This window comes from Lissotriton vulgaris, chromosome 2_2, assembly GCF_964263255.1.
Source record: "Lissotriton vulgaris chromosome 2_2, aLisVul1.2, whole genome shotgun sequence".
Taxonomy (NCBI): Eukaryota; Metazoa; Chordata; class Amphibia; order Caudata; family Salamandridae; genus Lissotriton; species Lissotriton vulgaris.
Genome location: NC_141688.1, coordinates 324574842 through 324602669, shown reverse-complemented (window position 1 = coordinate 324602669; position 27828 = coordinate 324574842). Strand labels below are relative to the sequence as shown.

General features: G+C 49.2%; 1 protein-coding gene across 9 annotated transcripts in view; it reads left to right on the top strand.

The window, feature by feature from the left end:
- NR1H3 (nuclear receptor subfamily 1 group H member 3) overlaps positions 1 to 27828 on the top strand; it is a 335465-nt gene that overhangs the window by 278516 nt on the left and 29121 nt on the right. For all 9 annotated transcript variants that reach the window (XM_086959703.1, XM_086959708.1, XM_086959702.1 and 6 more), the window contains 3 exons: positions 4117 to 4383; positions 10109 to 10326; positions 11124 to 11303. In XM_086959703.1, the coding sequence (XP_086815829.1) occupies positions 4117 to 4383; positions 10109 to 10326; positions 11124 to 11303 (665 nt within the window). The remainder of the gene's footprint in view (positions 1 to 4116; positions 4384 to 10108; positions 10327 to 11123; positions 11304 to 27828) is intronic.

Genomic DNA, 27828 nt, shown 5'->3' with positions numbered 1-27828 from the left:
TTCTTCCCAGGAGTACAGACTTAAATTGAGGTCTAGCAAGTCAGACAGTTTAATTGTTTAAGTCCTCCCCTAGGTGAATCGGTTAGACGAGTTTCTGACATGTATCCCCTAGACCCCAATAGAGAGAGAGATAGACAGAAACAGCTCAAGAAACGTGAATATTGTAAATCTCTTCACAGCCATTGCATCGTGACACTATTGATTATGTTTTTTCTAAGTCTTTTGATTATTGCTGCAAGCATATTGTTACATATCTACTACCCTATTTTCAAGCGTGCACATTCTCCCTTCAATGTTACTGCCGAACACTCTTTTAGTGAATTACCCCCGCATGAATTGTCTTACAGACTTGCGCTGCGCAACAACACATTCATTAGTATGTTACATCATTCCCATCAGACCAGCAACGCTACAAATTGTTGGATATGTGGCCGACTCCCTCCTTATCAGAAATACAAGGGAGTTCTGCCCCTCTTCCCGTACCCGTTTACACACAATGGTTCGTGTGGTGCATGGTTTAGATTAATGAACTCACTAGATTCCAATTCCATAGTTTATCAGGGCAACTGGGTATGGGGAAACCTGAACACAGTTCTGCATAAAGTATGTTTTCCTGACAAGGAAGGTTTACCAAAAAGGACAGGGACTGATCTAGAAAATGAAGTATATGGATTAGGTAACTTTACACTTAACCTCATGATTCTGAATGTTGAATCCGAATCCGAACCAATCTTGCCAGCCATGTCCGTATTACCAGTCAAAGGTGAATTATGTGTCAGAAAGAATGGTTCAGTACATCTGGATCATAGTAAATGTACTACTGTGATCGAATTCAGTGATAAGGGCAAGTCTGCGTTTAAAGCTTCACGTCATTCCTACTTCATTTGTGGTCATAATGCATATATACGCCTACCTCTAGATTGGGATGGCACCTGTTACATTGCATTCCTTCTGCCACCTGTTTTCCTAGCCCCTCCTGATTATCATAGGAATACCCATCTAGTACACAATAGACCACAGAGAGATCTCCCGAGTTCGACTATACTGAAACGGCATGGGAACAATATACAGACTTCAATAAAGGTTTCTTTCCCTACTTAGGTGCTGTCTTTAATAGCAAACTGATACAAAAATTAACCAGAACCCTCGAAGCAGTAGTGAATGAAACTACTTCAGCCCTAAGTAACTTAACAGAGGAGCAGTCTGCTATGCGGATTGTTGTTCTTCAAAATCGTCTCGTCCTTGACGTCATCCTGGCCGATAGGGGCGGAGCCTGTAAGGTCATCGGGTCAAGCTGCTGTGTTTTCATTCCAGAAAACGCGCCATCAGTATATAGAGCCATTACTCGTCTTCACAAGATTGCAAGTTTGATACACCAGAATCCAGGCACCTGGACTTGGTCCGGTTGGTTCTGGACCACGTTGTCAGCCTGGTGATGGAAAATCCTATCCTTCCTAGGTATTGGCCTTCTCATAGTATTCAGTTGCTGCCTATGTCTGCAATGTGGGCCAGCGATTTGCGGATTGTGCGCCACATCATGTATTCCTCACTCAAGTCCTCATTCAAAACGCCATAAGAAGAAAGAAAAGCAAATGATGTTACATGAACAGATTGATAGATTAATGAGGATTGATATATCATGAAGGGTCCGTAGGGGACAAGGAGGGAATGAGGTAATATGAATTTTTATGGTCAATTGTGTCCCCTATCGTAGACCCCACCGGCTCCATGTACGTGCTTCAAGTACATGTATGTTCCCTCCACTTTCAGCTATGAAGACGCAAATACATTTGCGTCCAACGTTAACATGTCCTCTTTCAGATCCACCATGAATGGGTCGGATATTCCGTTCCTAAGTGTACCTTGCCAACGTCTTTATATGGTGCACTTTCATGTATTTCTAGCTCTGGCGAGTTAGGCCCTGATTTCTGCCATCGAGCCTTTTCTGCTTTCTGTCTCTGAAAGCTGCAGTTTGCTGTTTCCTGACCCTTGACTTACTCCCTGCGTGGCGAGCTGTGCCTGGCTCGGCCTGCCTTGCCTGCCAAGACTGTATTCAACCTTCAAGTTATCTGCTCCGCTCCTCGAAAATACATTCCTGTCTAGTAGTTTATGACAACATCCTTCCCAGCTGCAGAGCAAAGGGCCCGGCCTCACTGTCTCACTGCCAGTAATTCATAGCTTCCGTTACCATGGTAGGCCCATGGCCCCTCACATCTCATGTAGACACGTAGTCGCATATGCACGCACTAGCAGTCAGTATAGAATAGCCTCTGCCCGAGAGACATTTTCCTTCTAGATAATACAGTTCCTCAAACACAAGATATTAGATATGATTTGGGATTAGGTTGTTCTGACACCCCAGACTTCTGTCACCTCATGTAAGGCTAAATGTCAAGTCCCCTGCACATATTTCTGCTGACCCTGCAGGATTCTTCTATGGTTCCACCCATCTGTGACACGTTTCATGTGACGTTGTCTAGCACACACCTCCGTGTACGCCTTCATGCACGCCTTCTATTATGTACATATGCTCTTATCACGTTTTTCTCAGCTGTTACGCCTTCTGCATCTGTTACTATTGTAATGCATTGACTATATATATGATATCCTGTCAATAAAGTATTGTCTATCCCTTCCTGAACCTTCGTGGTGATGGAATCCGATTGCCTGGTTCGAACCAATTCCTTTTTAAGGAATAAAACCCCTTTTTAAAACCTCAGATACCACGGATTCTGTCTCTTATTTTTGACTGAGTTATTCTTATTGAACTTTACCGCATAAATTAAGCATAGGTAATTTAAATTTACCACACGTTGATGATCATTTCGTGTTTGACGTTGAGGAGGTCGTAACTGTGATCTACCTCGACTGGTCCCCCACTATAAGGGGGAGGAGTATGAAATATATACCCGGTGCTTCACGACATTTATTCTGTCTCTTCTATAAAGGGATAGGATTACGTGGACTCGATAGAACTGTTTTAGGGAACTCTAGGAGCCGCCTATTTTCTTAATCCCTCTGTGACCACCACGAGAACTTCAGAAAGAAGATTTGTATTTACAGTTTGTTATTACGACCCTTATGCTTGTTTCTTATGTCTTTTCTTTTGGGTTGTGTGCCTCAAATCCTTGAAAAAGTGACGAGTATCGTCAGCGACACTTTTCTTTATCATAATGAAATCTAACATTTGATTGTGAACTCATTAACCTCTTCCATTGCACATTATATGAATGTAGAAGTTTATACAACCACCAGTGCCTTTCTTTATACACCAGTGAATCATGTACAGAGAATCCGTGATAATGCGAATAATTCACTATAATGAACTTCAGATCTTAGGATGCGCAGTGAATCTGGTCGCACATCTGAAGTCTATATGCTAAGGGCCTCGACCAATCAAGTTTGACTGCTGTCCATTTATGTCAGCCGCCCATCTCCCTCATCTCTTTCAGCGATGTCTTCCCAACTACAACTCTCGCTCGCTTCTCTTACACCAATCTGTCCCTAAATCTCCTCCCTATACGACCCTCACATTTCCCTCTCTTTTCTACTCTCTCTGAACTGCCCCACTCTCACCTGCCTTATCTTTTTTGGCTGTCTCTCTCTCTCTGTCTCTCTCTGTCTCTCTGTCTGTCTCTCTCTCTCTCTCTCTCTCTCTCTCTCTCTCTCTCTCTCTTTTAAATCTGTAATTCTCATACTTGTCATGCATGGATCTTTCATCCTCAGTGGTCTATTACCTCGTTCTCTCTCTCTCACACAGTCTCACTCTCACACTCACACTCTCACACACACACTCACCCACTCACACACACTCACACACTCACACACCCACTCACACTCACACTCTCACACTCACACACCCACTCACACTCTCACACACTCACACACCCACTCACACTCTCACACTCACACACACACTCACACACACACTCACACACCCACACACTCACACACTCACGCACACACACCACCCCCTCTTACCCCATGCCCCCCTTGGTGATCGCTCTCTTCCTCTGTGAATCTTGCCCTCCTCATCTGTGACACTCTTTGCATGTCCTTTGCTAACCAGTTCCCACCTTCTTGTGTCTCCTCTCTCTCTGTTTTGGGGTACCACAGAGGGGCCCCCGATGAAGAGGAAGAAGGGCCCAGCCCCCAAGATGCTGGGGAACGAGCTGTGCAGCGTGTGTGGCGACAAGGCCTCGGGCTTCCACTACAACGTGCTGAGCTGTGAGGGCTGCAAGGGCTTCTTCCGTCGCAGTGTCATCAAAACCACACACTACACCTGCAAGAACAGCGGCAAGTGCCAGATCGACATGTACATGCGGCGCAAGTGCCAGGAGTGCCGGCTGCGCAAGTGCCGGGAGGCGGGCATGCGTGAGCAGTGTGAGTATATGCAATGCTATGCTGTGCTGTACAATGCCATCCTATGCTATGCTATACTGTGATGTGCTATGCTATAATGTGCTATGCTATGCGATGTGGATTTCTAAAGCGCACCACTACTTGTTGACTTCCCGGGGAGGGCTAAGACATAGCGCTGCCCACTGTTCACTGAGTGAGCAATTAAAAATAGAAAAATAAAATAATAAGAACTTGACGTTATTATCATTTTATTTAGCCCCTTCGACGTGGGGCTAATTCCCCCACAGTGCGGGGGCGAGGAGAACCGTGCGCGGTGCTCGTGACGAGCTCAGCTCGTCACGCTGCACGGTGGTGCTGTGCTCATGACGAGCTGAGCTCATCATGACCATGCCCGTTTCAATAGAACGCTCAGCACAGCAGGGGAATTATCCCCGCGTGGGAGCGCCTCGGTGGTCATGGCGAGCTCAGATCGTCATGAGCACAGCGCCACCGTGCCTCATGACGAGCTGAGCTCGTCATGAGCACCCAAGGTATTAAACTACTGGCTGAGTTGGTTGGGGGCGGGGCTGCACTGTTTTGAGGCTGGGGGAGTAGTAGGCACTTCCTAAGTGCGCATGACATTTTGGCCGGCTGTCTCATGCATAAAGGTAAATACATTGCCCAGCTCCCCACAGTGCTGCAAAGAGCATTTCTGCTTTTTCTTTTCCTTTCCTTCAATCCCATGGAGCAGCTCATCCGGTCCAATTCCACTCCATGGGGCGGGCAAGAAAACAAGCAAAATTCCTACTTTTGAAGCTGGTTTTCCCACCCTACACAGGAGTAGCGGGCGGTCACAAAGTGCAACAGATCTGTGAGATCAAAGACAGCCAAACGACCCTGAGGCTTCTCCAGTCCCAAGTGGCAACAGGACTTTATGATTGGAGACAAATTCAGAATTTTTAGCAGGATATCTCTGCCGCTGTAGTAGCTATGAAGATGGTGGAAGGGGTCCTGACAGCTCCAGTTGTCAGAACCCCGACTCCACGCTTGGGGTTCTTTCGGTGAGGAGGAGGTGCAGCCAGGGTGCAATGTGGATGACCTCTGCGTCCCTCTGGGATTGAACATTGAAGGTAGGAGCACTCTAGGATTAAGGGGTGAGTTAAGGGGCAACGCAGGCTCACTGGAAGACCGCTGGTGCAATGCATGGAACAGCTGCCAGCTAAGCCAAGCTCTACCTTCACAGCCATTGCTCCTTTCTATATATTTATTCTCTGCTTGTTTATTCTACTTTTGACAATCCAGGATGCATCCCAGCTTCTGTCCCTTCCTCGCTGCTGCTGCTCCTCTTGTTGATATGCGCTGCTGTCGCCTACACAATATAGTTACCCAATCTTTACCCGTGTGCCCTGTAAGCCTCCCTGGCTCTCAAAGACTGCACATGGACCAATGTGCTGCAGCGGTGCCCGGCGCTGTACCACTGTCTGGACTCCGCGGCAAGTCCCAGCCCAGCACCGTATTGTAAATAGGCTCTGCTTTGTTTATTTCTTAAGTCAGCACATGGCCAACTCCAGCTTGGGGTTCCTCACCCACATTGTCTATAGCGCTTTGAAACCATGTCGAGTGAATACCTTCTTTCTATATAAAACAACAAATAGCAATATGGGAAGTGTATAAATCTGCCACGGGTGAATCCCACCTGTAACAATTGGTTTTCAGCCAGATGTTAGTTGCAGATTGACGTGAGATGGAAGCAGGTGTCTGACCTGTGTGTCACTGCAGCTTTCCTCCTTGTAAAGCACCTTGTGCTCTTAGGATGTGCCGGGCCCCTACTACGTGGGAGCCATATTGGAAAGGGTTGACTTCCAACATTTGTACTTGTTTTAGGGTCTTCTATTCTCCACCTTTAATTTCTGTTTATTTTTACTTCACCAGTGTGACCCAGATAGCAGGGACGCCTGTCCTCTGAGGCCGGGGTTGCTGAGCCCTGGTTAAAAGCCTGGTTTGATTTGTCCAATTTGTTTCTTGTTTAGCGCTCTCAGTGTGCTGGGACACGCCCTCCTGGCCTGATTAGCCTTGAATGGGGGCTTATTTAAAGACAGCTGAAGCGCGTCAGCGCAAGTCCGTCTGCACCCGTCCGCGCTCGGACCTAGCTCAGTGCCAGCCCCCACACTTTTCAAGTTGGAAACGAGACCCATCTTTAGTTATACCAGACCGAGCTACGCGCTCTGAACATTGGAGGGAAGGACCTAGCGTGGAGGTGCCTAACATTCCATGAAGCCCCGAAGCAACCCTCCTTTTTCTGCCACAATTGCAAGGTGTGTCCACCAGAGATGGAGTATATGGTCCTCAAGACTGTATGCGTCACACACCCGCAGGTAATGGAGGGCATCATGATAAACCCCTGCGAGGGATCCGTTTCAATGCCAGATCACTAGTAAAACACAGGACGGAATGTGCTGAGTTTATGGAGACCCAGAAAAGAAAACTGGCGTTTGTCGCCCAAGCGTGCACGGATGATGCTTCGGGACCAGACTTGGGTAAAGCCACGCCACCGGGTTCACATGTCACACAATGAATAGGTCCATTAGGAGGGGGGGGGGCGAGCGTCATCTATCACAGTTCGATCACTGCTGCATTTCAAACCGTTTCTAGTTCCTCCTCCGAAGCACTATCGTTCTGTTTCCTCCTCTCGCATCATCACTCTTTTAAAGGTATTTTACTCGACAGACCTCCAGGCCCGAAGAATGTGTTCCTGGCTCACATTGGACCCCTGCTCGAGGAGGGGCTCTGGACTGATCCTTTCACCATACTTGGTGATATTCATTTGGAGTCCCTTACGGACACAGCCACTGCTCGCTTGATAGAGGTCATGAGTGGTACCGGATCAACACAGCGAGTACCAGGCCCTACCCACCCCGGGGCCACACCCTGGACGGTATATTTTCAAACCACCTGCAGTTAACCTACACTGCAGCTCTCTTTGAGCTGTCTTCTCCAGACCAGCAGCTCAACCGTGAGGTCTCCAAAAGCCTGGTCGCATCGCGGTCACAAATTTAAGGGATCCTCTTTATGAGATTATCTCTCCTCCACCATTCGACCTTTGCTGGTTGAGGCAAAGGAGGCCACCGCGTGGTACACAGAGTGGGTGGAGGCAGCTTGTAGGACTCCAGCTCCTCAAAAATGACTAAATCCTAAACACTCCCAGCCAACAGCTCTGTGGCACTCGGAGGAACTCTGGGAACAAAAACTCATCGGTAGACGCCTAGAAGGTAATTGGGGAAGGAAGTACAACTATGTAGAAAAAGAGCCTTACAAACAAAGTCTTACTGTACACAGAAAGTTGGTACTTAAAACAAAGTAAGATTTTTTTGCAAAGCCGACTATGATGGCTAAATGTTCAACCAAAGAACGTTTTAGGACCGTATCTAGACTAACCTTCCCCTGTCGCTAAAAATTGCTGGCTGCCAAGCGTTATGTGATGATATCGCTGCTTTCTTTTTACAGAAAGTGGAACAAATCTTCTCCTCCTTTAACCTATCCTCATCCGGCGAAATGGAGGCCCTGTCTACATGGGGTAACCCAAACACGGATTCCCCCCTGTCTTGACAGATTTTGCCCCCTTCTTTAAGTTCTTTAAGAAAAATTCTTTGGATTTCTTTCTTTCCGTTAGATCAGGCTCCCCCTACGATCCTTGCCCGGCATCAGTGATTAAACTAGCTCCTGAACCCATTGTCGATATTCTTACCTCTTGATTCAATGCCATGTTTAATTCGGGGGGTTTCCCCAAAGCATGGAAGAAGGCATCGATCCTCCCATTGCTGAAAAAAACAAACTCTAAACCCCAAACATTCTAATCATTTTCAGTTTATTTCCCGGCTTCCTCTTCAGCAAAATTACTAGAGAGGGCCGTGAATTCAAAGCTCCATGGATTCCGACAGGAAAATCTTATCTTGGATTCAGCACAATATGGCTTACGGGGAGGCCACAGCACTGAATCATCACCGATTAAATCCACAGAAGAAATCAGGGAGGCGTTGGACATGGAGGCAACGCAGCTTTAATCATGTTGGATCTCTCAGCGGCCTTCGACACAGCCCACCATGACCTTCGGTTGGACCGTTTGTCGGCCGGCAGCGTTCAGGGTAAGGCTTGGAGTCTACTGCGCTCCTTCCTGAGGGACAGAATCCAAATGAAGGTGGCTCTGCTACCGGACCAGGAAATAGAGAGGGGCAAGAGGTTTCATGATTGCTTGAAATCGGTCAAGATGTGGATGAAGCAGAATTGTTTGAAACTCAACTCAAGCAAAACTGAGGTTATCATTTTTGGCGACAGCGCTAACTTCTGGTCTCCTGGGTGGTGGCGGAGGAATTAGGCATTTTCCCAAAGCCTGTCATGAAAGGAAAACATCTAGGAGTAATAGTTGATAATAAGCTCACCTTTAGGGATCAGGTAAATGCAGTCACTGCATCTACTTTCCAGCCCCTCAGGATGATAAGGAAAATAATGCAGCTTTTACCTCAGGACAGCCTCGTCTAAGCCTAGTGATGTCCTCCCTTATTTTATCCAAACTTGATGACTGCAACGGTTTATATCTGAACATCTGAAAGCAACATATGAATAAACTGCAATTTTTGCAGAATGCAGCACCAGGCTCCCTACAGGCCCCCCTAAATTGACATCGGTACCTAAAGAAATGAAAAAGCGTCATTGGCTGCCAATGAGGCAACGGGTGAGGTTCAAATCCCTTTGTCCGGCCTTTAAAGCTGTGCTTGGAGGAGGAGCGGACCAGCTTAGACATTGTCTTAGCTGGAACACCCCAAAGAGAACCCTACGCTCCTTAGGAGCGAAGACGGCGATAGTGATTTCCTTTAAAAAGCCAATGGGGGTGGGGGCAGAAGCTCTGTTACCTGCACCTCTGGGGCATGGAATGAACTCCCATTCCATATCGGAGCCCCCCTGATTTGATGTCATTCAGAAAGGCTCTGAAGACATGGCTTCTAAGCACCGAAGGGCAGACCGAGGCCTTCATGCTATCCTGCTAAGCGCCAGGACACTCTCGGGTAACCGCTGCGCTCTACAAATATATATAACATAAGACCAGCCCTACTCCTGCTGAGACGGGATCAATACACGAGACATTCCAGAAGGACTGGACATTGAAACTCTTTCTCTGCACACGGCCGGGCTGGGATTCTGGTCAGAGTGGAATATAATTAAAAACATGATTAAGGAAAAGACCCACATTATTATTTACCTAAAAACAAATACTCAGGACTCAGATGCCAGGCGATAAACAGCAGAGCAGCAGTGTGAGTGCCCAGGGGACAGTGTCAGTGAGGGGGCAGGAGGGGTAGAACTGTGATCACACAGAAGCGGTGTGAGTGCACACAACATGGGGTAGTGTGTGTGCTTGGGGCATGGAGAGCAGAGTCGGTGAACAGATGAGAGCACAGGGCATGCGAGCAGGGTATGTGCACAGGCGCAGTGTCCATGCACAGAGCCAGGAGTGTGCAGTTCTTAAGGTGAGCAATGTAAGTGCACACGAGCAGTGTGACTGCACTTACCGCAGCAACAGCGGGTGTTCACGAGGCACAGGAGCGCTCTCCCTCTACAGGGCTTGGAGTAGTTTGAGTGCATGGGAACAGTAGTAGAAAATCTTTTTTTTTCTTTTTTTTAAAACAGAAATTAATCTCTTTAAAAATATTGTAGACCTGCGTGGCAACAGCTGGGCGCCTCATTAATTCAAATTTCCTTCATGCTCTCCCAGGTGTTCTGTCCGAGGAGCAGATCCAGCGGAAGAAACTGAAGAAGCAGCCATCGCAGGGGGAGGAGCCCCCTCCGGCAGCGGTTCTACAGGACATCACTTCAGACCCCTCCAGAGAGGTCCACAGGCTGACCCCTGACCAACTGCAGATGATTGAGAAGCTGGTCACCTCCCAGCACCAGTGCAACCAGAAGTCGTTCATGGACCGGCTCAAGGTCACGGTACGCGTTCGATGCTGCGGGGTCTGGTCAGCACCAGCAGAGCCAGTGGGCAGTCAGGGACTGGATCAAAGTTATGGGACACATGTATAGCCAGGAGGAGATGGGACGACACCTGGTCAGTACCACTGCGACCAGTAGACCTCCATGAACACACTGAGAGCGTCAGTAGACATAGGACGCCAGGTGGAGGTGTGGGGTCCGGTCAGCACCAGTGCGACCAGCAGACCTCCATGAAGACACTGAGAGCGTCAGTAGACACAGGACGCCAGGTGGAGGTGTGGGGTCCAGTTAGTATCAGTGCGACCAGCAGACCTCCATGAGCATACTGAGAGCGTCAGTAGACACAGGACGCCAGGTGGAGGTGTGGGGTCCGGTTAGTACCGGTACGAGCATCGATCCATCTTTAACTGTCTGCAAGTCAAGGTGTAGCTTGAACAAGAGGAGGAGGGACCGAGCCTTGGAGATGGTTCAGCAGCAGTGCAAGAAGAGGTGTTTGTCAGTGTGAAAGTCAGGGGTTCACGTGGTGCAACAATGGGGGATGTGGGGGATGTGGGGTTTGGTTGGGTGGACTGGTCAACAGGTCCTACTCCATTGCTTGAAAGTAAAGGACTAGTTCGCCTCTGGGTGCTAGCTGTTTGACAGTTGAATGGATTAGATAGGAGAAACACCAAGGGTTGGTAATGATCAGTGAATAAAGGCTATTTTCCCTATACAAGGTCATCTTTGCAAAAATGTTGGTGTCTTTGACCGTATACTGACAAGTGTTCTCCACCCTCCCCTGTTCCTTCTCATTGCAGCCATGGCCCCAGACTCTGGACCCCTTGAACCGGGAGGCACGGCAGCAGCGGTTCGCTCATTTCACAGAACTCGCCATCATATCTGTGCAAGAGATCGTGGACTTTGCAAAACAGCTGCCGGGTTTCCTTGAACTGACCAGGGAAGATCAGATCGCACTTCTAAAAACCTCCACGATTGAGGTAAGAACAAACTCTGCCAAAGGTAGAGACAAGCTCCTCACTGTCAGAGAAGAGGATGCTGATGATTACACTGTCCTGAAGAGTGCTCTCATAGATGGGTTTGGCCTAAACACTGAGTAGTATAGAATACAGTTCGGTGATACCAAAGAGGGACAGACTCAGGACTGGGTTGACTTTGTAGATTGTGCTACCAAGGCTCTGGTGGGCTGGTTACTGGCCAGTAAAGTGTGTGATTATACAGGATTGTATAACGTGATTATGAGGGAGCAGATCCTTAATAACTGTCAGAATCATCTGTTGCATCAGCACCTGGTAGACTCTGATCTGACCTCTATCCAAGAATTGGGAAAGAAGGCAGACAAATGGGTCAGAACCAGGGTGAAGCAGAAGGTACAGAACCAAGGTGGTGACCAGAAGAAGCAAGATCCTAATAAGGGTGGGGAGAAGGGTAAAGGCCAGAAGTCTTCACAAGGCCCCCAAACATCTTCTAATGGTGGGGATTGCCAATCATCCAAAAAGAAAGGACAAAAGAAACCAGGGTGTAAAATCTGTAAACAGAATAGCCGTTGGAATAGTGATTGCACTAAGAAAGATGCAACTCCAGCCACCATTGCCCCTAAGGCAACTCTTCCCCCTAGTTGTATTTATTTTATTTTATTTAAAAGTTTTGTATAGCGCGAACAAGAGCCTTGGGTATCAGAGCGCTTTACATTATATGAGGTAGAGTAGATACACGTTTAGAACATAGTATGAGGTAGCAAAGATACAAGTTTAGCAAAGTGCAACTATATCCAAAGCCAATTTTGAACTAAGAGTGCAAACAATGTAAAAAGGAAAATTACAGTGTTACCAATATTAGGCAGTGCATTAGTAAGATATGTGAAGAGACTCGTTAAGTTGGAAGGTTCGACTTCCTCCCTGCAGTCCCTTTTAGATGACCTTTTCCTAATCATACTATATTCACCCAGACACTGTGACCAGGAATTTGTATAGTACCTTATTTAGCTATCTTTATATATAGCTATCTCCCAATGAGTTACGTCCTAAAACTAATAGATTAATCAAACTCCCATACAGTGGCCCATACAGTAATCTAACTACAATACAGTGGCCCGAAGTATGTTCGGGAGATGTCTTCACGCACATGACTATTAGTTGATTAGAGTCAGAGTCCATCTTGGCTATGGTAGGAACTTGCTCATTAGAAATGTTTTCGTTTCCCTCTTGAAAGTCGCTCTGTTTGTTATTTTCCTAATGTTTGGCGGAAGATAGTTCCAGATCCTGGGTGCTGCTCCTAAGAAAGCTCTATCATATGTTCTTTTCTTCTTGAATAAGGGTGGTCTCAGAACCAGCTCCTTGGCACTCCTAGCCGGTCTATTTCCTCCAGATATTTCAATTTTCTGGGCAAGGTATCTTGGTGTATTGGGGTGAAGCGCTTTGTGAGTGATGCATGCTATTGTTAGTTGAATTCTGGCTTCATACGGTAGCCAGTTTAGTGCTTTCAGATGAGGAGAGATATGGTCAAACTTTCTTGAGCCGGTGATAATTCTTGCAGCTGCGTTGAGGTATGCTTTTAAAGGGCTGTGGAAATTTTAGGAGGACCTGCCAAAGTAGAGCAACCATATTCAATCCTCGAGATGACCAATGATTGAACTGCTAGTTTGAGATCCGCTTGAGAGATGAAAGGTTTCACTTTTCTAATGTAGTTCCAGTGAAAACGGGCACTTTTGGCCATTACTTTGATGTGAGCTTTCATATCAAGGTTCTCGTCGAGTGTGATTCCAAGTGACTTAGTCGAGTCATTTAACGTAGGGGTACAGTTAAGAGCCGTGATCATTTTAGACCATTCCTTGACCTCAGTGTTGTTCTTTGGTGGAGAAATTAGTAGGAATTCTGTTTTCTGGGCATTTAGCTTCAAGTGATTGATTGCTAACCACTGTAATGTCATATGTAGCGCCTCGTACATTATTCTGACGTCTTCTAGGGATGCGATCTTGATGTAAATCTGAGGGTCATCCGCGTACATATGAAAGGATATTTTGGACTTTCGAAGAACTCCCATCAGAAGTTCAACATACAGGTTAAACAATGAAGGGGATAATGTAGATCCTTGCGGGACTCCAATTGTATTTGGGCATGAAGGTGACATTGCTTGGTTGACCAGGAATCTTTGCGTTCTATTTTCGAGGAAGGATTCAAACCACTTCTGCACCTTGCCGGAAATTCCCATCTTGTCCTGGAGCCTGTTCAGTAATTTTGCATGATTTACCGTGTCAAATGCGGATGACAGGTCTAGGAGGATGAGTAGACATGATCTACTTTGGTCTAAGGCCTGGAGGGCATCATTGACTATATGTAGAATTGCTGTTTCCGTGCTGTGACCAGGTCTGAAATCCGACTGACAATCATCTAGTAGGGAGAATTTGTCTATGTGTTCGCTCAGTTGTTTTTGTACACACTTCTCTATAAGTTTGGCAAGTACAGGAATGTTGGTTACCACGTGGTGGTAAGCAACATTCCTAGCAGAAGGGTTAACCCTGGGTTCTGAGATGGACTCTGGGCTAGGCAGAGTACCAACCCAGGCTGTCCTGATCTTTGATGGAGGCATGGATATGTCCTCCTCTGTGAGTCCCAGTAACTTGAGCAAATACAGACAGCAGCCTTTGATAAATGGAAAAGATGCTTTGGCCTGCAGGGACACTGGGGCAAGTGTCACTATGATGACACAAGACCTAGTGGACCCTGGACAGATCATACTTGGTGAACCTTACCAAGTGACCAATGCTAGAAATGTCAGGACCAACCATGCCCTGGCAGTTGTTAATTTCTCCTGGGGAGGGGTAACTGGCCTCAAGAAGGTTGTGATAAGTGCAGACCTTCCTGTTGAATGCTTGCTTGGCAATGATCTAGAGCCTTCAGCCTGGTCTGAAGTGGAGTTAAAGACCCATGCAGAAATGATAGGGATCTCTGCACATGTGTTTGCTGTGACCAGGTCACAGGCCAACAAGTCTAAAAAGGAACAGACCCTGGATTCTGGAAGAATGAACCAGGGGCCTTCCAAGAAAAGGAGCAAGAGGGTTAAGGCAGTGCCTTCCCCCTGACTCAGAGTGAAGATCAGTCTCTTGAGGGAGATGATTGTGCTCCTGAAGAAGGAACTGTCCCAGAGGAGCTTGAGTCTGATCAGGTTGAGTTCTTGGGGACAGGGGGCCCTTCCAGGGCAGATCTGAGTCAGGAGCAGCTGAGCTGCTCTTCTCTTGAACCCCTCAGACAGCAGGCTGCTGCTGAGGCTGCTGGGAATGCTAGTGGCACCCATAAGATTTATTGGGATGATGGACTCCTGAGTAGAGACCCCAAGCCTGGTGCAGCCAGGAGGTTGGTTATACCTCTGAGGTTTAGGTGCTTCCTATTAACACTAGCCCATGATATTCCCTTAGCAGGACTCCTGGGCCAAAACAAGACTTGGGACAGGATTGTCCCTCACTTTCCTTTGTCGCTCCTGTGTCACCTGTCAAGCCAGTGGTAAGGCAGGTAGCACTACAAAGGCCCCCCTTATACCACTACCTGTGGTGGGGGTTCCCTTTCAGAGAGTGGAGATTGACATTGTTGGACCAATGGATCCTCAGACAGCATCTGGGCACAGGTTTATCCTAGTGGTGGTGTGCCATGCCACCAGGTACCCAGAGGCAATTCCCCTTAGGACCACTACAGCACCTTTTGTGGCAAGAGCCCTCTTGGGAGCGTTCTCAAGAGTGGGTTTCCCTAAGTAGGTAGTATCTGACAGAGATTCAAACTGTATGTCTAGCTACTTGCCTGCAATGTGGAAGGCGTGTAGAGTGGATTACAAATTCACCACACCCTATCACCCACAATGCAATGGTTTAGTTAAAAGATTCAACAAAAACGGAAAGGGTTTGCTCAAGGGTCTCCCAGAAAAGCTTGGGCGGAGTTGGGACATCCTTTTGCCCTGCCTCAGAAGGGGGTTTGCTACAGCCCTTTCGAACTTCTATTTGGGCACCCTGTAAGAGTGGATGGTGTAGCCTTGGCAGGCAGTCTCACTGCTCAGCAGCAAACTGATTGCAGACAGGTGCTCAGTCAGTTTAGACATATGTTCTCTCTGACTCCAAGTCAGACTACCTGGTGCACTCATGAAGTGGACACTGGGGGCAGTCTGCCTGTTAAAAATAAGATTTACAGGCAACTTGATCATGTCAGGGACTGTATCTGGACAGAAGTCCAGAAAATGTAGGATGTGTGAGTTATTAAACCCTCAGATAGCCCTTGGGCTAGTCCAGTGGTCTTGGTACCAACACATCACACCCACGGTGATAAGAGAGAGATGATGTTTTGTGTTGACTACAGAGGTCTCGCAAATGAGGTCAAGTTTCGAAACTTCTCCCCGGTGAGTGTGGAAACTGCTGTTAGGTACAAAATCTGGCTCCCCCCAAGACCCTTGTCCGGTCACAGTTGCACAACTAGCCGCGGCTCCTATAGCTACCATTTTAGCCTCTGTGTTTAACAACATGTTTGTGGCTGGCGAATTTCCATTCAGCTGGAAATGGGCCTCGATCCTACCTTTGTTAAAAAAAAAGAACCTGGACATTACCGACCCCAATAACTACCATCCCATCGCCAGACTTCCGCTACTGGGCAAACTAATAGAGAGAACCATGAATAGTCAGCTTAGCGCATTTCTAGGGGCCACACAAGCCCTCGACTCATCGCAACATAGTTTTAGAGCAGGTCATAGTACCGGATCTGCCCTAATTAAATGGTCCGAGGAGATCAGGAATGTGTTGGATGCAGGGGGTAGAGCTGCCCTGATCCGGCTGGATCTGTCGGCGGCCTTCGATACGGTCCACCACATGATTTCGGTGGACCATTTGGAGGTCTGCGGGATACATGGGAAAGCTCTTAAGATCCTGAAAGCTTTCCTTACCAATAGGATCCAGGTGGTGGCACTGGGGGAGTTCGAGTCTAAACCATTCGTGCTTCCCTGCGGGGTTCCCCAGAGATCCTCCCTAAGTCCCAGCCTTTTCAATGTCTATGTTTCCTCATTGGCCCCAGTTATTCGATCCTATGGGTTTGAGCTTACATCATATGCGGATGATACGCAGATTGTGGTATTACTGCTTCCAGGTAGAGAGGAAGGCGTAGCCAGTAAATTCCAAGAGTGCATGTCAGCAGTCAGCGGCTGGATGGTTAGGAACAGTTTAAAGTTAAACTCGGCTAAAACCGAAGTTTTACTCTTCTGCTCAAGTGATAACTTTTGGAGTCCGAACTGGTGGCCTGAAGGGATGGGTGTCCCCCCCGTTCCTGTTACCAAGGTCAAGAACCTAGGGGCTCTGATCGATGATAAACTCACCTTTAGGCCCCAAGTTAATGCAGTGACATCAGCCATTCACTTTACACTGAAAATAATCCGGAAGATCCTTCCTTTTTTACCCGATGAGTGTAGAAAAACAGTAGTGACCGCCCTGGTCTTATCTCGCCTTGATTAACATTAACATTAACATTAACATTAACAATAGCCTATTGCTCAATGCCCTACAGGGGCTCCTCAACAAACTACAGGCCTTGCAAAACGCAGCAGCTTGTCTTATCACAGGCGTACCAAAGTTTGCTTCCGTCTCCCAGGAATTGGTGAAGCTGCACTGGCTTTCAGTGTGGAAACGGATCTCCTTTAAAGCCTTGGGCATAGTTTTTAAGGTCCTTCGTGGTCGTGGCCCGTCCTTTCTAACGCAGTACTTTCAATGGTACCTGCCGGGTAGACATCTTAGGTCAGCCAATCTGGGGCTAATCGCGACCCCTTAGATAAGGAAAGCACGTTGGGATGGCAGGGGCTTTATCTTGGGGGCAGCAAGGGCTTGGAATGCTCTCCCTTTGGCTCTTAGACAGATTACAGATTTAATGACCTTCCGCAAAAATTTGAAAACATGGCTTTTCGTTCATTAAGCTCAGGCGAGGGGAGCTTCATTTTAGCGCCAGGACACCGTTTGGTAACAGTGCGCTCTACTAATGTATAAATCAATAAATAAATAAATGCAGTCACTAGGACGGATGCCCATCCAATCCCTAGAGCAGATGAGCTCATAGATACTTCGGCCTCTGCCAAGTTTCTGAGCACACTTGATCTTACAGCTGGCTACTGGCAGATCAAACTAGCTGATGATGCAAAGCCAAAGACAGCATTCTCAACCCCTAGTGGGCACTATCAATTTGTGGTAATGCCGTTTAGTCTGAAGAATGCACCTGCCACTTTTCAAAGGTGGTGAACAAAGTCCTAACAGGCCTGGGAGACTACTGTGCAGCATGTCTTGATGATATCGCTGTCTTTAGCTCCACCTGGGAGGATCACCTGGTCCACCTGAGAAATGTTTTGGGGGCCCTGCAGAAGGCAGGCCTAACTATCAAGGCTACTAAGTGCTAGATAGGGCAGAGTCACCTTCTAGGTGGAGGCCAGGTTCAACCATTGCAGAGCAAAATCCAGACCATCGTGGACTGGGTCGCTCCTACCCGGACTCAGATCAGAGCTTTCTTGTGCCTGACTGGATACTGCAGAGGATTTGTCAGGGGGTTTGGTGTGAAACCCCCTGAATGACTTGACTTCTAAAAGAATGCCTACAAAAGTTTAGTGGACAGTTAGCTGTCAAAAGGCATTTGATTCCAGGGCCCCGATTCCATCCCGCCTGACATGCTGGAGGCTGACATCATAGTGCTGCCTAAGCCGGGCAAGGATGCCACCCAGTGCTCCGCTTATCGGCGATTTCCTTACTTAATTTCGACCTCAAACTTTTCACGGAGGTGCTATCCTCCAGGCTTGGACCTTGTCTCCCGGGTATCATAGAACCAGACCAGTCGGAATTTATTCCCAGTAGTCAATGCAGCGACAACACCAAACGCATCCTCCACTTAATCGACAAGGCCCATTTCCAACAATCAGATTCTGTGCTCTTGGCCATCAATGCTGAGAAAGCGTTCGATCGCGTAGATTGGGGCTTTCTCGAGAGGGTTCTCATACACTTTGGCATTGGGGAAAGCTTTCAAGCGTGGGTTGCAAGTTGCTACCACCATCCACAGACATGGATCTGTATCAACGAACTGAGCTCACGGCCCTTCGAAATCCAATGTGGCACCAGGCAGGGGTGCCCACTTTCACCCCTCCTGTTCGCGCTCTATATCTAGCCGCTAGCACGGAGGGTGCGTGACAACCCTAATATCCACAGCATAACCTTCGGCAGTGAGCCCCACTCAATCGGCCTATACGCCGACGATATTTTGGCGGCGCTTGACACTCCTAGGCGTTGAGTGCCCGATTCACAGAACTAACTTACGACAAAATCCTAAACTTACTACTTTTGGTATTCACAGAAGTTAGGCTTTTGTCTTAAGTTTGTCTTAAGACAGACTTAAGACAGACTTAAGACAAAATCCTAACAAGTCTGTCTTAAGTCTGTCTTAAGACAAACTTAAGACAAAATCCTAACTTCTGTGAATACCAAAAGTAGTAAGTTTAGGCTTTTGTCTTCAGTCAGTACTGTGAATCGGGCCCAGTGTGCGGCCTTTCTAGAAGAGGTGGAGACCTTCAGCCTGGTTTCGAGTCTTAAGATGAATAGAAAGAAATCGCTGATATTACCACTTGGTAAAAATGCCCACATACACTACGGAGCACCCACGGATGGAGGGGGACTACTATTTCAGATGCAACTTCCATACCTATGCATCATCCTCACACCGTCCATGGAACAAACGGTTGCCCTAAACTCCTCCAAAGTAACATCGCAGATCCACAGCAACCTTCGGTGTTGGCAGAAACAACCATTGCCCTTACTAGGGAGGATGGCGGCCATGAAAATGTCGGCAATCCCTAATATTCTATATATCTTTCAGACTATTCCAGTGCTACCTCTGGCCGGGACTATCTAGACGCTACAAGAGGTGATTTAGCACTTTACCTGGGTGGGGAAGAGACCACGTATGAACAGACAACTAGCTTTTCGAGGGAAGGATGAGGGGGGGCCTAGGGATTCCCAATTTGCGGCACAGCTGAGATATTTGGTGGAATGGTACAGGCCCGAATCAGAGAAGAGATGGCTCTTCCAAGACAGGGCTATGGCCCAGACCTCCTTATGGAAAATTCAATTTCTCCATCGCGCACACAGACCGGGCTATCTCCAGAAATCATCCATTACGCGTACAATACTAGGCGTGTGGGAACTCACAACGTTCCCTTCCCCGCTAACTCCTTTACTGGATAACCCCGACTTCCCTGCAGGCACCGTCGCCCAAGCGTTCCTCAATGGCGAGGTTCCAACTGCAGATTGGCGGGGCATCTTTTCGACTTAGAATGCTTCCTACCACTCTCCACACTGGTGCAGCACTATGATGTCAAATCGCCGCAGCTCTTTCAATATTTCCAACTCCGGCATTGGCTCACGCAGCCCGAGACCGGCCCCTTAGTTGGCAGGCGAATGACTGGATTTGAAAATGGCTAGTTACAAAAGAATCGGACCGGGGGTTTAATTTCAGATCTCTATAAGATGCTTTTTCCTCCCTCCGAGATACACCGTTCGACTGGTCAGCGGAGATGAGAAGAGGAATTAGGCAGACTGATCACGACCCGGGAGTGGCAGTCAATTTACTATTCGGCCAACCATACGGCTAGGAACACGGCGGGTAGGGAGTCAGCCGTGAAGCTAGCCACATATTGGTACTTACCCCCAGGAGGGGGTGTGGTGAGCTAGGTACTCTGACGCACCTTCTATGGGACTGCAAAGAGGTCACAGCGTATTGGACATCTGTCCTCAACGACATAGACACCTCCCTTGACACCGAAATCCCACAATTTCCATCTTACACCATTCTAGGACTTCCGAACCCACTCACTTTCCCGCTGAAATCCATTAGGGGGTGACAAATGAGTCTAGCACTGCAGGCAGCCTCCCAACATATCCTGTCTCTGTGAGGGACTAATACACGGCCCACTCACACGGACTGGTTGCACAAACTTTGGTACACACTGGGGATGGAACGCATTCAAGCCACACTCACGCAGACCACAGCCACCTTCTACACGGTCTGGCAACCACTGTTAACACTTTTATCCCAGGAATTCAACGAAATAACGTGCCCAAGATACCTCCGCCTACTGCACCTAACGGATGTAAATCATGCCACAGCAGAATCCGAGATGGAGGTACTGTGAGCACTCCACACATATGCTCTATCCAATTCACGCACATCAGCACACTGGTTGGGGTGGGGAGGGGGTTTAGGGTGGGGGGGGGGGGGGGTTGTTGGCTTTCTTATTCTTTATTTGGGTCGGTGGAAGTCTCACGTCTAGATCCACAAATCATCATGGCGATCCTACCTGAGGACAAATGTGGGGCCCGAAAGCCCTTGCAGGTTATGTGCAACTTTATGTACAGTGGTTACTCCAGTCTGCCATTTGCATTATCTCATGGATTCCTTGTAATGCAATATCTCTGTTTTGCTCTGAAACCAATAAAACAAATTTAAACCAAAAGGCATTTGATGACCTGAAGCAGGCCATGTGCACTGCACCACTTCTGCAAAGTCCTAACTACTCCAGAGAATTCATTGTCCAAACAGATGCATCTCAGTTGGGGGTAGGGGCTGTGCTATCACAATTGAATGATGAAGGTCAGGACCGGCCAGCATCTTTTATTAGCAGAAGGCTGACCCCTAGAGAGAAACGTTGGTCACCAATTGAGACGGAGGCCTTTGCTGTGGTTTGGGCCCTGAAGAAGCTGAGGCCATACTTGTTTGTCCCTAGTATATGGTACCTTAGATACTAAGGCCATAGGTACCCCACCCCTGGGAGCCTTCCAAAATGGCTCCACAGGACTGCTACTGCAGCCTGGGTAAGGTGGTGCATGCACCCCTTACTAAGATATAGGTTCAATCAATCAACCAATCAATCAGGACATTTGTTAAGCGCGCTACATACCCGTGAGGGTCTCAAGGCACTGGGGGGGCGAGGGGGAGGTGTATGCCGCTACTGATCGAAGAGCCAGGTCTTGAGAAGTCGTCTGAAGGCAAGGAGGTCTTGGGTCTGTCGTAGGTTGGTGGGGAGGGTGTTCCAGGTCTTGGCGGCCTTGGCGGCGAGGTGGGAGAAGTATCTGCGCCGCCGGTTGTTCTTCGGATGCCTGGCAGTGTGGCGAGGGCGAGGGCGGCGGAGCGGAGAATGCCGGTAGGGGCGTAGAAGCTGAGTCGTTTGTTGAGGTTTGCTGGGCCGGCGTTGTGGAGGGCCTTGTGTGTGTGGATGAGGAGCTTGAAGGTTATCCTCTTGTTGATGGGGAACCAGTGTAGGTCTCTTAGGTGGGGTTGTGATGTGGCTGTGGCTGGGGATGTCGAGGATCAGTCATGGCAAGGCGTTCTGGATGCATTGCAGCCGTTTCAGGAGTTTGTTTCAATGTTCCTGCGTAGAGGGCATTTCCGTAGTCCAGTCTACTGGAGACGAGGGCCTGTGTTACTGTACTTCTCGTTTTGGTGGGGATCCACTTTAAGATTCGGCGGAGCATTCGTAGGGTGTTGAATCAGGATGAGGATACGGCGTTGACCTGTTCGGTCATGGAGAGGGTGGAGTCGAGGATGACCCCCAGGTTGCGTGTGTGGTCAGTGGGTGTCGGGGCTGTTCCCAGCGATGTTGGCCACCAGGAGTCGCCCCATGCTGAGGGGGTGGAGCCGAGGAAGAGGACCTCCGTCTTGTCCGACTATAGCTTTAGTCCGCTGTTCCTCATCCATCCAGCGACGGCCTTCATTCCTTTGTGGAGGTTGGTATTGGCGGTGTGAGGGTCTTTGGTGAGGGAGATGATCAGCTGGGTGTCATTGGCGTAGGAGATGATGTTGAAGTTGTGCTGGTGGGCGACGTGGGCGAGGAGTGCCATGTATATGTTGAACAGTGTTGGGCTGTGGGGGGAGCCCTGGGGTACGCCGCAGATGATCTCGGTGGAACTGAAGGGGGGGAGGTGGACACTCTGTGTTCTGCCGGAGAGGAAGAATGTGGTCCAGTCCAGGGCCTTCTCTTGGATCCCGGCGTCGTGAAGGCATGTTCGTAGTGTCTGGTGGCAGACTGTGTCGAAGGCAGCTGACAGGTCCAGGAGTATGAGGGCTGCTGTTTCTCCGTTCTGATGTCGTCGGTGGCGGCGATGAGGGCAGTTTCTGTGCTGTGGTTGCTGCAGCAACCGGACTGGGATGGGTCCAGGATGTTGTTGTCCTCGAGGTAGCGGATTAGTTCCTTGTTGACGATTTTCTCAGTGACCTTCACCGGGAACGGGAGCAGGGAGATGGGACGGAAGTTATTGAGGTCCTTGGGGTCTGCCTTGGGTTTCTTGAGTAAGGCGTTGATCTCAGCATGGTTTCAGCTCTCTGGGAAGGTTGCTGTCTCGAAGGAGGTGTTGATGACTTTCCGGAGGTGGGGTGCGATGATTGTGCTGGGTTTGTTGAAGACGTAGTGAGGGCAAGGGTCTGATGGCGATCCGGAGTGGACGGAGTTCATGATTTTGATGGTGTCATCGTCGTTGACGTTGGACCATGCGGTCAGGCGGCAGGTGATCGTGGCGGTGGGGGTCTCGGAGGTTGGCGGGCGGTTGTGGCGTTGAAGCTGTCATGGATGTCTGCGATCTTGCGGTGGAAGTAGGTGGCCAGTGAGTCGCACAGGTCCTGCGAAGGGGGATGTCGTTGTTGTTGGAGCTGGGGTTGGAGAGTTCCTTCACGATGTTGAAGAGCTCTTTGCTGTTGTGTGCGTTGTTATCCAGGCCGTCCTTGAATGTGGTCCTCTTGGCGGTTCTGATGATTTGATGGTGTCTGCGGGTGGCGTTCTTGTGGGCCGTGTGACTGTCTGCTGATCGTTCGCGGAGACAGTTCTTCTCCAGTTTCCGGCAAGTATGCTTGGAGGCATGGAGGTCTTCATTGAACCAGGTGGCTTTCTTGCTGGTTTGGCTGTTGGAGGGTGTCTTGAGCGGGGCGAGTGTGTTGGCGCAGTCGTTGATCCACTGTCCGAGGTTGAGGGCGGCGGTGTCGGGTTAGTTGGGGTCGGCTGGTTGGCGAGGGTGGTAGCTAGCTGCCCTTCGGTGACTTTTCCCCAGCAGCGATGAGGCATCTGTTGTGTGTGGTGATGTGCGTGGGTTTCCTGAAGGTAAAGTGGACGCAGCGGTGGTCGATCCATTGGGGTTCGGTGGTGTGGTTGAAGGAGACGTGAGAGCTAGCGGAGAAGATGGGATCTAGCGTGTGGCTGGCGGCGTAGGTGGGTGTTGTCACGAGCTGTCTGAGTCCGAGGCTGGCGAAGTTGGTGAACAGGGTGGTGGAGTTGACGTTGTTGTTGTTCTCGAGGTGGAAGTTCAGGTCCCCGAGGAGGATGTAGTCTGTGGAAGTGAGGGCATGGGTGCTGATGAGGTCGGTGATGGCGTCGCTGAACTATGTTCTGGGTCCAGGGGGTCTGTAGATGAGGGTTCCCGGTGTTGGGGTTGGTGTGAATCTGGAAGTGCAGGTGTTCGGCGGTGCTGAGGGTGTCATCAGTGCAAGTCTTGGGTGTTCTGTTCCGTTGGTGCGGTCTCTGTGGGCGATCTTGTAGCCTTCAGGGATGGCTATGGCGATATCAGGTGCTGAGGCGGGGGTCCGCCAGTCTCTATTAGGAAGGCGACGTCTGGGGCGGTTGAGTCGAGGAGGTCCAAGAATTTGAAGGCCTGTTTGCAGGCGGAGCGAGTGTTGAGGAGGATGCACCTCAGGTGGTTGGGTTCGTTGGTTGGTGGTCTAGCGGGTCGGATACTGGTGAAGCTGCAGTTCCAGCAAGTGAAGGGCCCTTGGGTGCGCTTCGGGGTGGCCCGGTAGCAGGTGTGTTCTCGTCCTGGGTTGAGTGCGTGGAGGGTGCTCGCGTCGTAGTGTAGTCGGGTGTCGTGGTGTCTTCGGGGTCCAGGGGTTCTGGGGCTGGGCGCGGTCCAGGCGCGGACGGGCGCAGACGGGCTTGCCTTAGGCGTGCCTTCGGCACGCCAGTGGCGGGCCGAACAGCGGCCGCCATATAATGGGAAGTGGAAGGGAGGAGCAACTGGGAGGTGGGAGTGGGGTGGCTAATGGGAGAGAATGGGGGGCGGGACCGCAGGGAGGCAGCGGCAGGAAGGGAACGGGACAGCGAGAGACAGAAGGCAAAAGGGGCGGGGCAAGGGCACTAAAAACAGTCAACAATGCAGGGCAACAGAGATCGGTAAAAAAATAATAAGTCACAGTACAATTAGAAGAAAACGAAAAACAAGGAAAGAAAGACACAGTACAATTTACCAGCGGATGGGGGCAGCAAACTCAAGGCAGGCACAACACATGCGGAGCTGTGCGGAGAGGGGGGTTGGACTGACCTGCAAGCAGGGTCAAGTGTCGCTCCCTTTACCGTGCGCCGGCCGTCATATAAGGGAGAAGCAGCTGGGAGGTAGGAGCGGGGTGGCGAATGGGACAGGGGGGCCAGCCCGCAGGGAGGCAGCGCCGGAAAGGGAATGAGTCAGCGAGAGACAGTAGGCAAAAGGGGGCGGGCGGGGCAGGGGCACTAAAAACAGTCAACTATGCAAGGCAACAGAGATCGGTAAAAAAAATAATAAGGCACAGTACAATTAGGAGGAAGCGAAAAACAAGGAAAGAAAGATTCAGTACAATTTACCAGCGCTTGAGGGGGGGCGGCGAACTCACGAGGTGGCAGCAGTTGGCTCAAGGCAGGCCCAACACAGGCGGAGCTGTGCGGAGAGTGGAGCGGCCTGACATGCAAGCAGGGTCAAGGGTCGCCTATATCTACCTTAATCACTGACACATATAAACCTATAAGTCACCCCTATGGCAGGCCTTATCAATCGTGAAGGCAGAGTGCTTGGGTTTGTGTGAGAGGGTGCCCATGCATGAGCAGGACCCCTCTGCAGCTTTCGGAATCTATTCTCTGTAGCTCTTCTGTGATGCAGCCAGACCATATACTCTTAAGTGCATTATAACCTTGCGGTAAATACTAACTTTGGAATGGCTGTATGGAAACATGTTGTGTTTGGTGTCAAACACTTTTTAATCCTGCTCCCCCGCCAGTCCTGGCGGCGGGGGTAGAATTCCACCCATCTAGAGGGAGAGACATGTACACACTGACCTCCCCGGTAATAGTTTAAAAGAGCCCCAGCATCACAAAATGGATGCTGCAGCCACAGACACGGGTCTGACCTCCTGCTGCTGGATAAAACTCCGTCAGGGGAGGCCTGGACAATAGGTTTCTTGTCACAGGGAGGTGTAACCACCTCCCAGACAGGGTTTAGTGTATTGGGGCTGGGTGGGTGCATTCAGAGAATGCTTTTCAGACAGTGCTGGGGGCACACTTGGTGTCCCTGTGCATATTCCAGTTCAAACCGGTTGCAGGAGCACTCAGCCACTGCTCTGGCGTGAAACTGGACAAAGGGAAAGGGGTGTAACCACACCCCTCCCTGGATTCTCCCATAGGTGGGTCCCCAGTGTATGTCCAACGCCCCCATCTTAGTATAAGTATGGGACCCCAGTCCTTAGGACTTCAGATTACACCTGGACGAAACTCTGCAACATATATCCTGGAACTTCGACATTCTACATTGACTAGAAGATGGAAGAATCTCCCTTGGGGTCAAGGAGTGACTCCTCTGTTCAAACAGGCACCAAAGAAGCATCTTGCCGGTCTGCATTTCCAAGGCTCCTGCCGGATCCTAACGGGTTTGCGACTCAGGACATGGACTTCCAGACTCCTCAGAGGCCAACACGAGATCCCAGCAAAGCTGAGAACTCCTGCACACCGTGCACATTTGAAAGTGCATTGGCTTTCCGAGCTTTCCCGAAGTTGTGCATTGGGCTACTTGTCGTCCAAGCCCCGAGCACCATCTGCACTGAAGATTGTGGGCCTACATTCCACGAGTGTTCGGTGGGCCTGCTTCTAGAATTTCTCGCTCAAGGCTCCTTCACGATCCCTGGTCTGTTGATTGGTGGGTCCCCACAAAGGTAATTGTTCTGTTTCTTAGGCTTCCCTAGTTGCTTCAGACGTGCCCTGACTCCCCTCCAAAGGGTGAGTCCCTCAGACCTTGCTGGTCTGCACCGAAGCCAATCTCTGCTTTCTGCGTGGGTTGCTGTTGCCAAGGCTTGTTGGGTCCAATCCAGAAACCGACACTGCAGCACTCGACATCCTTCTTGGGACAGCTAAAATGCAGCTCCTGGTCATCCTCAACACCTCCTGGTCCTCGTGGCCGAAGAGTGAAGCTTCACCTTCTTCACCTGAAACCATCCGACGGCATCTTTTCACTGCCTTCCTGGTCACTGGCTACTGTCCCCTCTGCTTTCAGGTTCTTCTTGACTCCGATCCATCCTTGGATCCACCCAGACACTTTCCACCTGCTCGCTAGCAGCACTTTGCATCAGCTCGCCATTGAAATTGACGATGAAACCCGACACGAAAAGAAACCTATGCACCCGGCTTCCCTGGGTGAGGTAACACGAGTACTCCGAACCTCCTAGTTCTGAAGGGATATAATCCAAGTCCTCTTCTAAGTGTCCTTAATCTGTAATTTTCCAACCGCGACTTTCCCCATAGAAGTTAATGGTGATTCAGCCCGGCTTGCTTGAATCCAGTGGCAAAGTGAGCAAGGGACTCACGTCTGAGCATACCCTGCCACACTTATGGCAGCCAAAGTGGTACAAAAGGGGGTGGTGATGGACGGAGCATCTGAATCAATCAAACACTCACACCCAGTCAAAAGATCTGGGTTTAATCCATCACCGTTCTTTAGCCCACTCTGCCACCCCAGTTCAGACGGCTGGAATGCCAGAAACCGGTCCTCGGAAGCTTGTTTCCGGTCCAGGGAAGACATGGCTTGGCAGTTCGGGCTGGACTGTTTATACAACAAACAAACTTAGGGGTCTAAACTAGAAATCCTTTAGTGATTTTTTACAAGCTATCCTAATGCCTCATTATGTACAGAAGGAAGTAAAAATCAGACTAAACTAACAGACCAAGTCACCAAAATGCAGGATACCTGTGATTGTCAATCCACCTCATTAAGGATTCCCATCAATGTCTTGTATAGATCAATATTCTCATCTGGTAATCCTACCAGGGTATTGTGTCTCTTGATCATTGAGACAACCAGCATACCCCCATGGTCGGCTTGGGGTAACGACCCACAATCACTTAGTTATACCACATGATGTTGATATGATGGGAAAGTGCAGTGCAAAAATTATAAAAGTGGTGATTAAAAAAGGAATAGGGAGCTTGACAATGAATTATTTATTGGGCGTAAGCCCCTTCCGATTTAAAAACAAGAACAGTGCAAAACTATAATCGCAGTTCAAACAAATAGCTGCGAGAGGGCCAACATGTTTCAGCCTGTCGTGAAAAAAGGACCATAGGCTTTCTTCAGGGCCTCTGTTCTACGTTCATGCTACTGCCTAATTGTGACTAAATGTGTGAAAAAGTAATACAAAAAACACACAAGTGTATCATCAACAGTAAAGGATATAGTGTTCCTTC